Here is a 17,323-nt window from a genome sequence, read left to right on the forward strand (position 1 = left end):
GAAATGAACTTCCAAGACCCGGCCAACCGACTGTTCTTCGCACTATTTATATTCCTAAAGCCATCAGCTGTGTTTGATATGGCTGATCATGAGGCCCTGTTTAGTGGATCCAGAATCCAGGGATCCTGACAAGCAACAATAACTTGTTTTTTGCTCTTTACCTGGCTTCACCTCACGGTGGGAGAGGCCGTGTGTCCTGCAGGACTCTGGGCCAAGATGCGCGTGGCGCCTCCTCACCAATGCCTCGCCTCGACCTCAGCACGAAAGCAGCATCACCTTCCCCTTCACTTCACTTCACTCGCCCTCTCACACTGATTACACCCAGCACATTTTAATCTTATCTCTCTCCCACATGTCCCACGTCCGTCTGTGGGTGAGTCAGGCGACTGACTACTCCCCCTGTCCGACGCTGGTCTTAAACTAGGAACATTCCCCAAAGACCAAAACAAACAAGTACGGGGAAAAGATCACAAAACAATAAGAATCCAACCTAAACACGAGTCCTCTGAACACAGTACACACACTAGGATGAACACGTGGCTTCCTCTGTGCACCTGAGTGCACCGTCTATTGTTGTCTGGGGGAGGGGAGAGGTCGGTGCCCTTGACTGCACAGAAAGCTACACAGCAACAAGGATCTGTGCAAAGTCTATTCTAGCGCATCTCCACAGATACCAGTGCAAGCTCTCTGTTCATCTCTTCCTACTCTTATCAGGCCTCTGAAGTCAAGATGGCACGAAAAATTTGATTTTTGACTCCTAATCTGCACCCAGCAGAATTCTGGACTTAGCAAATGTCTAAAAGCAGTGGTTCTCAAACTTCAGCTTGTGGCAGAATTACCCGGACACCTTGTGACAGTACAGATTGCTGGGTCCAGACTTTCTGATTCAATATGTTTGGGGTGAGCCCAAGAATCTGAATTTCCAACAGGTTCCTAGGTGACGCTGCTGGTGTGGAGACCGTGCTTTGAGAAGCACTAGCTTAATGGGTCAGAACATGGTAGAACCCTCTATTATATCAGATTAGGTTGCACAAAAGAGTGAGTTTCTGTGTCTCAGATTTCAAGAAACGTACAATGACTCGAAATAGCACTGTCTCTTCTTAGGAATGCCTGAAAACTTCAAAATTAGTTAACTAAGGTCCAGTGGAGACTAGAAAAATGAGTGGGGGCTGGAAAATTTTAAAGACACCACATTCATTTACACAAAAGAAAGTAGAGAGGAAATCCTAGTTAAACACAGTTTATTAAATAACGATGCCCGTGTCTTAGAAGCCAACTGTTCTCTTAGATCCCAATTTGATGGTGCTCCTTCCTTTTTATATGGAGCTTCCAGGGAGCAAAGTCTACCTTGTAATCTCCCTATGGAGAATAGGGTGGAAATAGGCCAAAAAGTCATTACTAAATTGGTTGATAACTTCCACAGCCAAAATCTCTCATTTTTCTAAGACAGTGTTCTCAACCCTAACTGTGCATTGTAACTACGTGGCAGCTTTAAAAAATATAGATGCCCAGGCTCCATACCTAGAGGTTCTGACCTAATTGGTTTTGGATGGGACCTCGACACTGGTGTTTTCCAAAGCTTCCCCGTGATTCTCAAATAATGGCCAAGATTGAAAACCACTGATGCAGAAGGAAGTTCACAGAGAAATAATGGGTGATGGGAAAGAGAGAAGAAGAAGGGCAGTAAGACCCCTTTAGATAATGTCTAATGACACAAAACAAGAAAGAATGGGAAAGTAGCTGGGAACGACCAGGACAAGTAAAACTGAGGCTCTTAGATTCTGAGACTATCTAAGGATCAACCCAACACTGGCAGTCTTAGGTTCAAAAATCAGAAACAGCTAGATAATCAAGGAAGTACCCTCAACTGCCAAAGACATGGCAACAGTCGAAAGGACATATCAGGAAACCTTTTTTAAAACGGTACTATTTTTTTCAGAAGAGTTAATAACTAGGAACTTGAGGCAAAGACCTTTTAATGTCTCACAAACAAATCCTCTAAACGTTCAACTTTGAAATCATGCTCCGTAAAAACAATAAAAGGTATCCTTGAGCAAAGTTAAATGTTTTTCTTTTCCAAAGGGGAGGCAAGAGGGAAGAGGCTGCAGCAGTAACTCTCAGAGCCCTTGGTAATTGAACTTATCTCCCCAGTAACCACACTGACAAGTGAGTTTTCAAAGTTGTAAAATCATGTGATGCAGATGATAAAACCAAGATAGAGTTATTTTCTTCTCTTCCTTCCTGACTAAGCACAGATGCACGAGGTAACAAGCCGGAAAAGATATCTGAAAGCTTTATGATCCTTTTTAAGGCAGAATGATGAACACAAAACAGACAGTAGAAGAATGCAGTGTTGGTGGTCAGTGGACAGAGCAGGGAATCTCTGCGCAGGTAACGCAGACAGACATCAGGTGAAAATTATCTTTGCTCACAACAGGACAAACACTGGGAGCCCAGAGAGAAAAACCAGATGTTATCCCACTGCGCTAACAGTTAAAACTATCCATCAATTTAAAGCCTTTGATGTGATTTAAAAACCAAGATGTGGGAAAATCTGCATCTTAAAAATGAGAATAGTAATTTTTGATAAAAACATTCACTTGTTAAGTCATTATGCTAAAATCAATTTGGAAGATGGTAGCTTTCACTAACACCTTAAGTTAGCTTTCCTAATTTGACACATGGTACTTCACCTAATTCAGTACTGACTGCCCACAAATTAACTTGAAGCTTTCCCTGATTTTATGAGACTATCAGAATAAACCTCTCCCTTCTCCCAAAGAACACCTACCAAGAGACGCCTACAATCGGATGCCAGGGAATTCCCCTGGCAGTCCAATGGTTAGGACTCCACACTTTCACTGCCGAGGGCCCGGGTTCAATCCCTGGTTGGAGAACTAAGATCCAGCAAGCCATGCAGCGCGGCCAAAATATATCGGATGCTAAATTTCACCTTGGCAACTAACATGAAGGTTGAATGTGGTAAAGCCTAACGTATGGCCCAGATCACCTAGACTCTCAGCCTGAAAAAAAGGATCTTTCTTGGAAAGGAAGGGCACTAAATAGGACTGATTTAGATAATTCAGTTCAGCAGAGGACATGCATCTATTCGAACAGAAGGCTGTAAGCTTATCTGTATTGGACAGGGTTGTAGATAGAAGGCCTGATCGAGGTCACTAATTTCAAGAAACAGTATACTAGCTCACCTAGGAAGCTATCTATCAGGAGCTTAAGAGCCCAAGTGTGCTACAGCAAGCATGCGCACACCCATGTCAGCTGGAAGACAACTTTAAAAGAATCAGGCCCACAACGTTTCCAAGGCACACTCCGGGTTTCTCAGGGTTACACAAATGATGCACCCCAAGTAACTGATCATTGTTCTTTTTTTTTTAATTAATTAATTTCTATTGGAGTATAGTTGCTTTACAGTGTTGTGTTAGTTTCTGCTGTACAGCAAAGTGAATCAGCTATATGTATACATATATCCCCTCTTTTTTGGATTTCCTTCCCATTTAGGTCACTACAGAGCACTGAGTACAATTCCCTGTGCTATACAGCAGGTTCTCATTAGTTAGCTATTTTATACATAGTAGTAGTAGTAGTAGTGTATATATATGATCACTGTTCTTTTAAAGAAATTCAGGAGAATGCTTGGACCCAGAGTTTCAATTTTTTACTTTTTTAAAAAAATTACCTTGCTTAAAATGTACTCTAGGCCACTGTTTATTTACATGATAGGTATATTCATAAATGGCAAATGGATGCTGTTAATGGGACTATTCTGACAAATAACTAGTGAATAATGGTATGTCCCTTCTCATCCTACCGCCTGGGGAAAGAAGAAGAAAAACAAAAAGTATGAAGGGTGCGATTAACAAGTCCTTGATTTGGAAATGAAGGCTGCCACGCAGCCCCAGAACAGCGATCATATAAGGTAAAAATTCTAGAAGAAATATGCAGCAAAATGGAGTTTTAAATTAGGTAGAATTTTTGTTAACATCTTTATTGGAGTATAATTGCTTTACAATGGTGTGTTAGTTTCTGCTTTATAACGAAGCGAAATACATATATCCCCATAAGTAGAATTTTTTTAAGGAATTTACCAACAAGAAGTTCTAATGGAGAGATCTAGAGAAAGTGTTTTTACTTTATGAAAACCTTACAGCATTAGAAGAAAAACTATACTGAGTTTTTAAAAAAAATATTAAGTAAACTAAAAATGAAAAGAGAAAGGACAGGAAGGTGAGCAGGAGGCCTTAAACATCACTCAGACAAGCTTAATGTGAAATATGGAACCAAGGCAATTATCTAGATAATTTATGATGAAAGAACTATCATTTTTTAAATTAATTATTAGGACACTTTAGGAAAAAAGGCAGTTTTGAGATTTGATTTATGCGAATCAATGGCTTAACTCTCCAGTTGATCTTTTTAATGTAGTACCAATTTTCAAGGAGACATCTAACAAGTTGTACTGGATATAATTTTATGCCCTGCTTCAACTTCAGGCCTATACCCAGAGTTGTGCCTTTAAAAGTCCACAGAGGCCAAGGCCGCCTTCTGCGCAGCTGCCTCTGGCCCCGTCACCCTCCCCCACACCCTGGCTGTGTTCAGCTATCAGGCAGAGCCATTCTGCCTGCTCCACGTTTATCACGGGGTTTCAGTCTATCTTCTGGACACTGTCCAGACACTACTCACCTATCTTTACTGTGAAACTGAGAGTTCTAAAATTTTTTCCAACACACACATGGGATTAGCGTTCTGCAAGCCATATTTTATCTCAGGGGGCATGGGTGCTACATTCCTATGGCCAATTAAAAGCATCATTTTAGGTCCTACTCATACATATTTTACCTTGAAGACAAAAGCAGTAAGCTCCTTAATAAGATAAACACTTTAACCTGGCCAGCCACTTGCATTATGCAACATTTTCTGTTTCTGTCTTAGTACCTGCCTTTAAACCTGTTAGTAACTGCATTGCAAAGGGTCGACCACCTCACAAAATATGCTTAATACCTTTAATTATGAGATCTGACTCAGCAACCACACTTCCGCCAGAAACTTCTTATAAATGTTTTATTTTTTTCCCCTGAAATCCGTTTTTCTTGGTGGTATTACCTCCATCCACCTACCTACCCAAAGCCTACAGAAACAGAGATATTCTGTTCTACCAAGGCAGAAATTTCTCAGAGACAAAAGCCCAACCCAAAGGATTTCCACACACCATGTATCACTGTTAGTTCTCAATACTAATACAGTATTTATCTGACCCACAGTAAACCATGGTTACACAAGGCAGTGTCCAAACAGAAATGAGAATCCCCAAATCAAACTCCCCCACTAAAAGCCCAGGCACTGTCTGGATTCTTAAAATTATTAGCTCATGCAAAATCAGAGGCAGGAGCCTAAATCATGGGTCTCCGTCCACTCCCCCAACAACACAGAGACGTGCTAGTTACCCTGAGTCAGCCACAGTTCGGAAGATAAACATTCAAGACAGTATTCTGAAAGATTAATAATGGGATTGATGGTAATATATATAAAGAATGTGGCACACAGTAGCAACTTACAAAATGGGAGCTATTTAATTTTACTGCTGTCTCACCCCTACCGAAAGTCCCACCCGCACTCAGGAGGCAGCAGAACATACCAGAAAAGGCAAAAGTTCAAAGAAACCTGGGTTTGAATCCCAAGCAATTTACTGAAACCTCTCTGAATCATTTTCTTGCCTTTAAATTGGGATTTATATTTAAATGACTATCACGTAGGATCAATATTCAATGTAAAAAACCTAGCTGATTGGCACATAGTAAGTGTTCAATAAATCACAGTTACTACTACTATTATTATTATAACTAGGTTTCAGAATATCTTGTGTCAACTCCTCTTTTTACTGTAAAAACAAAACTGTGCTTCCAGTTGACTTATAACCCTGGCTCCCTTTCCCAAAATTATCATTTTGAAATATGAGAAAAAAACAGATGCAATTCTGATTCTTAAATACTTCTGAATAATTCAGCCCAAACACCTACGAGGTACCTAGAAAATACCTGCTGCTACTTGGATGAGGATAACCCCTCTATGTTCTATGCTCCGTCGGAATTGTTGGGTTTTGTGGACATAAATGTATACAGAGGAGATGGGAGCCTGAAGGCTCAAGTGTGTTGAGACTCTGAAAGGCCTTGAACCAAGCATAGGAGGAGCTGAGGGGACTCCAGAGGGATTCTGGATTGGCCTTACTGCCACCATGGATGGCAGTGAAACTGATAGGGCTCCATCTTCTCAAGCCTGACTGGGACAGGCAAGAGAGAATTCTTCAAAACTCACTCTCCTTTCGCTGAGGACCCAGGCTGCTCCCTGCCCTTAAAGACTGACGGTCCTAGACCAAATGGCTCAGCCAGACCTCAGGGCCTTAGAGTAAACCTCAAGTCCATACTCCACAAGCACAGCCATTCCACCAGCTTCACGAAAGAAGCCAAAAAGTAGAAATTGAGTAAGGAGAGTGGGAGGGTTAGGGAGGGAGCCAAGAGTACAGGCTAAGCGGGAGGGAGGGAGGGACGAGTTGTAGCAGTTCTCACTGGGAAATCAGGGGAATTCATGCCTCCCTTCTGTGCCTCAAAGCAGGATGAAGAAAGAAGAAATTTGAATTACCAGAAAGTAGCCTATCAATGATTAACATTTTAATTTTAATCTCAGTAAAACCTTTTTTTTTGGGGGGGGTGGGCAAAATATGTGAAGGGGGTCAAAAGATACAAATTTCCAGTCATAAAATAAGTAAGTCCTGGGGATTTAATATACAGCATGGTGACTGTAGTTAATATTTGTATATCTGAAAGTTGCTAAGATAGTAAATCTTAAAAGTTTTCATTACAAGAAAAAGAAATGTTAACTAGACTTACGGTGATGATCATTCTGCAACACATACAAATACCAAATCATTACGTTGTACACCTGACCCTAATAATATTGTATGTCAGTTATATCTCAATTTAAAAAAATGAAATAAAACGTTTTTATTCTTCTCTTCTATCTACAACCCTTCCTGTCCCTCTCTTCCACCCCTGTGCTCCTATGTTTGTTTCCTAGAGCGAGCGGCTTCAAACAACAAAAACTTATTCTCTCACAGTGCTGGAGGTTAGAAGTCCAAAATCAAGGTATGGGCGGCACCATGCTCCCTCTGAAGACTCCAGGGGAGGATCCTTCCTGGCCTCTGCCTAGCTTCTGGTATCTCCCAGCAGTCTGATGCTCCCTGGCTTGTAACTGCATTGCTCCAACCTTTGCCTCAGCCTTCATGCAACCTTCTCTGCATCTACCATGTCCTCTCTTCTCCTCATAAGGATACAAGTCATTGGATTTAGGGCCCACACTAATCCAATATGACCTCATCTTAATTTAACTAACTACCCCCGGAAAGACGCTATTTCCAAACAAGGTTACATTCTGAGGTTCCAGGTGGACATGAATTGGGCGGCGGGGGGAGGGGGGTGGGGGGGGGTGGGGTGGATATTATTCAACCCAGTACAGCTGCCAAATGAAAATAAACCACCACCACCAAAATATGGGGCAAAGTGGAGGGAGATGACAAATTACAGCTTCACAGAACTACAGAACTTTAGATGATAAAAATGTCAAAGTTATCATCTCCAGTGGATCCATAACTACTAAATCTGAAGTGGGAATAATGTAGCTTTTGCCTTTCTCTCACCCACAGGAAAATGAAATCTTGGAAAATATCAAAAGTCTCAATCAAAAGAGCACTAAAACACAGAAGCATCCACTGACCCAGACACTTGACATACTGTGAAGTTTGGTAACAGGTATAGATGAACATTCACATATATTATCAAGAGTGGAGTAGCAAAAAGATGTAAGCCAGGGGAAGACATTTTTCAGTTAAAAATGTTTTCATTTAACTATTTGGGGATGAGAATTGGACCATGGGTCTTAGAAGACCAAAGTTTCCTTTTTAAAAAGTTACCTCGGGTTTTTAAACACTCCCTCCTCCAAATTATCCTTTTCTAACAATTACATAAGCCTACACGGAAGCACTTTAGAGTTCTTTTTTGTTGTTGTTTTTAACCAAGGTATTATTTTAGCTATGTGGGGGAAAAAAAACTTGAGATCAGTTTAAAGACTTGGGTACTCCCTCTGCTGGCTCTAAATTTAAAGAAAATTCTCAATGGTTTCAGGAGCCAAGTTATTAATTTCACTAGACATCCAAACACAAGGAAAAATACGATGTGGATTCTCCCACACATACACACACAGAAGTCTTCGAAGAAATAAATAAGAAATTACAAAACACATACTGAAAACTGCCAAAGGCATCTGTTGGGTTTATTACGGGTTCACCCCAGAGGAAAGCTAATGCATTCGCTTATCTGCGTGTGGCAGGGGCCACCTCCGACCTTGGCTTTGCCCCACAAGCATGCCACAGCTTTCCTTGCTCTAAGCTCACCTCTCCACTGCAGGCCAGGGGTGCATCTGGACACCCAGGCATAGTGAGCCCCCAGAAGATAACCTGGCTTCTTCACCGCAGACAATTATAGAAGTAGCAAATTAGTGCAGGTACCACAGGCCACCAGAGAACTTAGTCTACTTCACTTTGTAATGTTATCCCATAGTAGGGACTAACATACTCCAGAGAAAAAGCCTCAAGATTAAAACCACAAAAAAAGGTCCATGTGAAAATGCACACTCTTGGGTGAAAAAACAAAGGCCCAGCTTGAAACATACTCTAATTATACATTTGTGTTTTACCAGGAAGGAGTGATACAACACAATATTCTACAGATGCTTGCTATTATACTTCTTTTTCCAACTGGGGAAACTGCAATACTGAGAAATGAAAGTTGTTCAGTCAAGAATGACATGGTTAGATGCGGAGCCTGTCTGGGCAGTGATGCGATCAGAATTGGGATCTTCTATGATAATCAGTGTCTGAACCACCTATTCAGAAAACTACTTCGAAAAAAAAAAAAAAGAAAACTACTTCGGAAGAGCTGCAGACTAGCCCTGGAAAGGTCCAGCTCAGACTGCTCGGTATCTCTTCTTCCTTCATATGTGACTTCTATTTTCCAATCCATAAATAAAAAACTTCAAGTACATCTAGGATTTATACCCCCAAATGCAGAACATTATGGACAACTTAGTTTTACATCACAGCTCTGCTCCTGTAGTGGGTAAGTATGTACATTTTAGGCTGAACAATGCCATGGTGACTCTTTCTAGACAGTCATATTGATGCTGCATAAAGCGGGGTCCACACACAGAGGGAGGACTTGATTTCAACCTTCTCTTAAGGAAAAGTCATCCGAAGATCAGGTTTCCCTCAGTTTCTGTGATGGGTAGTGACTGGCACTGATGAAGTTTTCAACGACCTCACTGAAGAAACAAGACACTACAAGAAATGCCTTAGATAGCAGAGCATCATTTCATAATTACACTACATCATATCGACACCAACGCTAGGAGGTCTGGGCCACCTTCATAGCTACAAGTATCCAAAAGATTCTACACATGACGTCACCCCACTCCTGAGTCACGTCATCCCCTTTGAATGTTACTATCCCAGAACAAGGCTAGGCTCATGGGCTGAGGGCATAATGATCCCAAGAGCAGATCCCAGCATCAGAAATGCTTTTGTCTGTTAGACACCTTCCTTGCTTTCAAGGCTTTTACACTGTAGTTGAGAATATACAGGAGTCACAGAAAAATGGCAAAAGGAACAGACAGGAGTCAGAGGGTGGGCAGGGTAGGGTGGGGTTGAGAGAGTAGGTTTTTCCAGCAAGGTGAACGGAGAGTGCCGATGCAGAATGCAAAAAGACACAGCTACTGTCCTGCCAGCCAGCCTGGAGGATGGGGGAAGGGAAGCAGAGGAGAGAAAATGAAGTAAGAGTTTGCAGAAATGGAGACGACTAGAACAGCTGTGAAACCACAATGGTTAGTAACAGATATTACAGAACACTAGTGCCCTGGGTTCAGTTCACACAGACACTCTTAACTCCACCCCCCACTAGCTGTGGGTCCCTGAGGCAGTCCCTCACATGCTCCTGGCCTGTTTCCTCACTTGCAAAATGAAGTAGTTATAGGATTTTTAAGACTTCGTTTAGTTCTGAATTTGAGGCAAGAAGCAATACAGATGATTCAACTGCATCAAGGCTCCACATCCACTCCGAGAGGCCGGTCCTATACCACAGCCCCACGAGACAGAATTGGGGACCCCAGATTAGTCCAGGGCCACAGGCATGCTCTAATCCGGGTGGGCCTGGGAAGGCCCCAGCTTCTCCCAATCAGACCCAAACTGCAGGAGCCACATGACAGCGGTCTTGCATCTCCAAAGCAAGCTGAAGATGATCTGCAGAGAGCTAAAAGCCAGCTCCAAGCCAGATCTCAACTTCGACTTTTCTGTTTGCTGGTAACTTCTCTGCAGAGAGCCGAAGCACTAAGGAAAGTAGAAGTACAGAGGGGAAAAAAGGCAAAGAGAAGGGACAAGTCTACAGAGCACAGATTTGCATGTTTATTTTCTGTCTTCCCCCAAGAGAACACAAACTCCTATGAACTGGAACCTTATCTGCCTTGTGCTACCACTACATCCCTGGGCCGGGCAGAACGCCCTGCACACTGTATGCCGTTGATACATACTTGCTGAATGAATCAAACGGCATGAAATGCAAACGGGTAAAAAGGTTTTCCCTTTCCAATCTTTTACTCGCTTACTGTACGCCAGCTGTATCAACCACTGATACTAACCCACCTACATATGTGTCATCGCCAGCTCCTTCTATAGCAGCAAAAAGCCAAAGTGGTCTTCAGGGCTCCTCCATTTGTGATACAGGAAATGGTGAGGAGAAAAATGAGGAGTCAAAAATAGGAGCAAGTCTGTTCCTCACAGACAAGATGAATGAGCACGGAAACAAAACAAATTCCCATATTCTCTCCAGCCCAGGGAATCTGGAATCTGATCAGCAATGGGTAATTTGGGTACCTCCCCAGAAGGCACTGGCCTAGAAAGTCTTATCTTTGCATTTTTATAAAGATCCTTGGATGAATGGTATCTGCTAAACTTTTTGCAAACCAAGTAAATGACTTTTTAGTGGGACAAGGCTTCTTCATTAATTTTCCAAATAAAAGTACCTTGCAGGTTTTAGGTAAGCATCACGAGTATTAAAAAGTTTAACTACAAGATGTTCTCCTATGGTGTCATTCTCTTAAAATAGAACCCTCCTAAAAACTCCTAAAAATAAGTCTGCATAGTTTCATTTCATTTTCGAAGAAGGAGATAAACATATCAAAACAAACAGCTTCTTTTTAAAAGAGTCTCTCTCTGCTACACGGGGCTCACCGATCAAAGTCTAAAAGGGCCAATTTCTTCACCTCACAGGTCGATGACACAGCTTTGAAAAAGAAGAAAAACAGTCCCCCTGGTGTACTGCTGCTGTAGAAAGAGGAAGTATGTTAGTTGAGAATCACTGACGAAGACAGTACTGCCAAAGGAAATTACAAAACAGCATTTTAGCAACAGGGGCCAAGCTGAAGACAGATTCCTCATACATGGCATGACCGTAACTGGCCCTTTACTCCAAATGGTGACTGAGGTCAAAATTAGAGGCCAAAATGGAATTATTATGAGTCTGTCATTTTGAAATTGTTAAAAATATTTTTAAACGTCAAAGTTGCAGTTAAAATAACATTTTTTAAACACAGTGTGTTGAAAAGGAACTGGGTGCATTCATCTAAAAAGCTAAAACAGTGAGGACGTGAGCAAGCTTTAGGCGGCAGGTCAGCCCTCATCTTCCAACCTTGGGAAGTATTGGTGAGAGGACACATTCTCACGTGAAGGAAGCCTCAGTCTCTTGAAGGACCATCCTCTGCAGCAGCAGCCGAAGTCCTCACACAGCATCTCACGCTTATGAAATCGTAGGAACCACCACAGAAACCCATGGCTGCCTAACGTGACTGTGCCCTGACCCACGGGAACCACAGATGCGTGGGCGTGTGTAGGAGAATCAGTAACAAATGGGCCTTACCAGGTAAACCCTGGAGTCCTAGAGGTCTGCCTGAGACAGGTGGAAACAGACAACTCACCAGCTCAATTACAGGTGCCATGCAAGTAAGCTGAATCTGAATTAAAGGAAATGTAACCTTTTCCCCTCTTAACCACATCTGATTATTCATTTCTACTTTCATGCCCGAAGTAAAGGAACCTGCAAGATAGCCACCACCTTTCTCCCTGGCACAGTTTGCATCCGACAAACTTCAGTTAACCAAGAGCTTCCTCCTTTTGTTAAAATGCTCTCTTTTTTGCCTCCTTCGTCACTTAATAGTTCCTAAGTACCCATCCTGATAGGCACCAGACAGCTTTAACAACACTGTGCACTCACTCAGCCTCCATCAATAATCATCCATCTTCCGATGCTGAAACAATAACCAGGATTTTTTAGATTGAGAGGCAAATATGCTTTTCAGGAAAACAACTTCTACTTACATAAGACTACTCAGTATTTAATAAATAACCTTTAAAAAGGATCAATTTAAAGAGAAAAACAGTGTGAAAAAGATCTCTGGAACCACGGCTACTAACTACCTCTGTACTAACTAGCTGTGTGACCTTAGAAAAGTCATTAACTTGAAGAATCAAGTTCTTCACCTATAAAATAAGGGGGTTGAAGGAGATCTGCAAACCTCATCCAGGCTGTACATTAAAATCACCTGAGAAACTTCAAAATAAAACTAAAACAACCCCACCAACCAATGCCCATACATCAGCCCAGTTAAATCAGGTTCTCTGGGCACTGGTATTTTTTAAAAGCTCCCAGGTAATTCTAACATGCAACCAGGATTTTGAGCCACTGGTCTCAATTCTGATCTCTAAGGCCTCTTTTCTAATTCAGTCTACGATCTTAGAGTGATAATTCTGGTTAAAAGATCTCATAATACAATAGCCCAAAAAGCTACAAAAGAAGTAAGGCCTAGACCCTGCATATTATGCCTATGTGCACACATGACTAGGAGAGGTTAACCTGAATTCTAGACATTTTTAGAAGTTAAAAACCTGCATGCATAACTCAGAATGAAAGTAGTGTGGTTTAAATGCACATGCATGCTTCCAAAATGAATAATCATGATAAAAATCAACTCCTGAAACTCGGATGCATGGAAATGGGTCACAATTAGCTCCTGACCTCTCCCTTGTCCCTCTTCTTCCACCCCCCACTAAACCACAAGCACAAAAAAGCTTGGCTATTAGTCATAATCGGAATGTGAAACCAGCAGCCCCAGTTTCAAAGGGCATTCTCCATCATCAAAGATTTGGAAGTTCCTGCATGGCTGCATCTTTTGATAAAGGTCATCTTACAAAAATTCTTCAACTAAATTATATCCCTATAGTCTTCAAGGATTAGTTTTTGTGTGATACTCAGAAACAGAATTGGTGTAAAATTTTCAAGTAAAACTACTCATAGAATATGTGCCCTGTATTAAACATATTAGGGCTGGGCAGTTTCAATTCACAATATTTAATAGGATTTTAGTTAAAGAAAGATGAGATAACAGAGAAGGAAAAAAGAAACCATGAGACCAAAAATAGGACAGAAAACCACAAAGTTTATGACTAGGTCCAAAATCTCTATTGCAAATCCTGCAAGCTACATGAAAACATAATTAATCCAGTCTCAACTCATGGCTACTTTTGGTAATACCACTTCCTCACATAAATCTTAAATTCAGATACTATAAAAAATTCAAATACTATAAACTGTATTATCTTTAACTATAAACACGATGCAAGAAACATTATTTGTGGAGTTTAAATTACTTTCATAATCTTAAAAATAATAAGAAAGGTAAAAACCCTTCCTATGTTAACTTTTAAACTAACTTAAAGCTAACTTTTAACTAACAGATTTTCTGCCAAATTCAAAATACGCAGAACTAAATTTCAAGTGTGAGAAATTTGGAAAATATCCCACCACCCCCCAAAATCCATCTTCTTACATCCCATAAATTCACCCTTTCCTAACACTGAACCTTGAGATTAACCCTTACTATCCACTTGGAAACTCAATTTTTAAAGGTATCACATTAGCACTGTTTTGAAACGGAACTCTCATTTGTTTCATAAATGTCTCTCATATCACACAACTCATATTCCTTTGCAAAGCAATAAAATTAAATCAAATGTAAGATTCATAATATCAGCATTTGTTCAAGGATGAGCTAGATCTGTGGAATAATATCAAAGCACACATTTTGCTTTTAAAGTATCTAAACAAGCCCTTCCCAATACTAGCCATAAAAAAAATTTTTTAAAGGCACTTTGCAAGATTTTTTAAAAGCGAATTAAAAGTTAATAACACTAAATTCTTTAGCTTTTTCATACACTGACTCTCCTACAGTGTTTCAGTTCTCTGCCTAAGGTCAAATTATTCTTATTTTACACACCCACTGGAACCCAGGAAGTACCGGGCTCCCCAAAGACAACGAAGGAAAGGACAGAAGGAGAAAGCAAGTACCTCTTTAATTTAAAAAAAAAAAAAAAAAAGCTAACTTGTTAATAGAAGCAACTGACAAACGATATGTATCTCCAACTGCACAAGGCACAGGGCTCTCTTTTGCCTGGTACACATTCATATCTTAGCAGACGGGACCAGGAGGATGAGGTGCAAGAGCAAAGCAGCTGGGTATCAGCAGCCCCGCAGGGGGACAGGAGTTAATCTCTTTGGATGCCCAACTGCAGGAAGTCATTACATCACAGGCCTTTCCACACCTCTCTCCCTACCACGTGTCCAGTGCCCCAAGAGGCAGAAAAGGAGCAGTAGAGAGCCTCTCTTCGGGTTCACTTATAATAATAGGTAGAAGCCATTACAGTCCAGCCCTGCCAGCAAACCTCCCTCCCAAAGGCTTAGGTGAAGCGCCAGGCCCCAGTCCTCCACACCTGGACCCCCTGCCTCAGACAGGGCCAGAGTCCAGGCCTCAGAGGGGAAGCAGCAGGTGCAGCTAGTCCCTGTCGAGGTGGCAGGGCTGGCCCGTTCCAGGTCCCAAATCATCTCAGAGGTTACTCCGAGGCAGGTTTGCTGTTGAGACATCTCTGAGGAATAAAGGTGTCAACACAGGCAAGGAAAGAGAACCGGCCAAGAAAAGGTTTACAACCACTGCTTTTTGTCATGGGATCGATGTGCCTGTGGGAATTAATTAACACCCACAACCCCGAAACTTGGACACAAGGGTTCTCATCCAGCTAGTCACAACACACCATCCTCCTGCGACCTACTGGAAACCACACATCCAACCTCACCTCCGGGCACCGATTCCCAAACACGTCCCCTCACTCCACCCGCAGCGGCCTCGCGTGCACCCACTACCGGGAAATCGACTCCAAAGTTGGCCGAGGACCTACCTCCTCTGCGATGACCCAGGAATCCGGCAAATGCACTCATGTTCGTCTGTCCTTCCCTCGCCAGCGTCCCTCGCGCCCTCTCCTCACCTGGCCATGCCCGAGGCTTCCCCAGGAGCCTCCTCTCCCCCTCTAGCCGCCTGCGCTGCCATTCCCGGGTTCCCCTCCTCCCGGGTCACACAGAATCCCCAAAGCCTCACAGCGGAGGCTTTCCCCGCCAACCCCTTTCCCCGGCGCCCGCAGGCGCGCTCCGACGAATCGAAGGCACATCTCGCAGTGCGCAGGAGGCCCGGCGGGTCTGGCCGCCCGCCCCAGGTGAGTACGCACCTTCCAGCCGGCAGAGCTGTTGCTGTCGCCCTTATCCTTGAAGTAGGGCACGCAGCGCACCATCCACTCGTAGATCTGGGACAGAGTGAGACGTTTGTCCGGGGAGCTCTCGATGGCGCGAGTGATCAGGTCAGCGTATGACAGGTTCCCCCAGGCGTTCCGCCGCGACGAGCATTTCCTCGGCTGCCCGGAGCCCCCAGCCGCCCCCGGCTGCGGCGGTGGCAGTGTCTGCTGAGGCTGCAGCGGCGTCTGCGTCCCCCCGCTCAGCGCGCCCGCCGCGGGGGCTGGCCCGGACCCGGGGTCCTGCCCTCCCGGAGCTAGCAGCCGAGCCGAGTCCTCCAGGAGCAGCCCTGAGCCCAGCGGGCCGCCCGCGCCGCCGCCGATCGCCATGGCCGAGCCGGCCCTACCGCCGCCGTCCTCGTCGTCTTCATCGTCCTCCTCCTCGGGGATCATGGAGTCAGCGGCCGCCTCCCCCGAGGGCTTGGCCGGGCTCCCCTGGAGCTCCGGCCTCTGCAGGGGCCACGTACAGGAGCGCGGCCGGCTTTGGGGCTCGAACTCCGGGTCCAGCTCCACTTCGAGCGGAGAGAGCGGGGCCGGGGAGGCCGGCGCCTCTGCCATCTTCGCCGCCCGCCCGCCCGCGGCTCGGGCTCTCGCGCTCTCCTCTCGCGCCGGGGCGGGGTGCGGCGGGGGAGGGACGGGGGCGCCGCGAAGACTCGGGCTCCCGGGCGCCGCCGTCGCCGCTACTGCCGCCGCCTGGGGAAGCACGAGAGAAGAGAGAAGGAGAGTTGGTTATCCCGGGCTGCAGCCCAGTCCTCGCCCGCCGCCGCCGCGGCCACCGCTTCCCGATCGCACCGCGCCCGCCTCCCAGGAGCAGGCAGACCTGGAGACGTGCGTCCCGCGGACCTGGCGCAGCAGACGCGGCCCCCCTACCAGGCCGCTGGGGAGACTGGAGCGAATGGACGGGCTCTCAAGGGGCACTCCCCACTCCCCCCGCCGCCGCCGCGGAAGCTGCAGGTCTCTCCTGGGCTAGGTGGCGGGGCGGGGAAGAAGGGGGAGGGGCGGGGAAGAAGGGGGAGGGGCGCGGGCCGCGCCTTTAAAGCGGGCAGCAGCCGGAGCTGGCGCAGCCCAGCCGTGGTCGGAGCCCGAGTCTTGGGCGGGCGTGCGTTTGTTTATGTTTCGCTCCAGCCCGCTCAAGTGCTTCCCGCGGCGACGCCGCCAAAGTCTGTGGCGTCTTCGGCTCTTCTCCCAGTCCCTGGCCCTGCCGCCTCCGCGCCCCCCTGCCACCCCCCCTCCTAACGGAGGGCCCAAGCCCGGAGAAGGCGCGGGCATCTCCCTTCTCCCCTCTTCGCCCGCGGGCTGAGAGGGTGAACGTGGGTCCGAGAGCAAGCGGGCCCTTGTCACTTCCAGAAAAAAAGGAAAGAGGGAAGAAGGGGGGCAAGCAGCTCGGCGGGTATTTGCAAAGGGTCGAGCCGAGCAGCAACGGCCACTTTGGGGGTTTGTGTGGTTTATTTTCCCGCGGGCGTCGTGTACTCCACCCCCTTCCTTGTAAGAGCGAGAGGAGGGGGCAAGTCGGAACGTCAATCTTCCAACAGGTCGGGAAGC

The 17,323-nt window shown here is 44.9% G+C and overlaps 1 protein-coding gene across 2 annotated transcripts in view; it reads right to left on the reverse strand.

Moving 5' to 3' along the window:
* The window catches only part of FOXO3 (forkhead box O3), a 113,510-nt gene extending 97,054 nt beyond the window's left edge, over positions 1–16,456 (reverse strand). The window contains exon 1 of one of the 2 annotated variants that reach the window (XM_065888549.1): positions 15,722–16,456. In XM_065888549.1, coding sequence (XP_065744621.1) covers positions 15,722–16,339 — 618 coding nt within the window. In that variant the 5' untranslated portion in view covers positions 16,340–16,456. The remainder of the gene's footprint in view (positions 1–15,721) is intronic. The other variant, XM_065888550.1, reaches the window with a different exon arrangement.
* Positions 16,457–17,323: the final 867 nt, after the last annotated feature.

This window comes from Phocoena phocoena, chromosome 12 (genome assembly GCF_963924675.1).
Source record: "Phocoena phocoena chromosome 12, mPhoPho1.1, whole genome shotgun sequence".
Taxonomy (NCBI): Eukaryota; Metazoa; Chordata; class Mammalia; order Artiodactyla; family Phocoenidae; genus Phocoena; species Phocoena phocoena.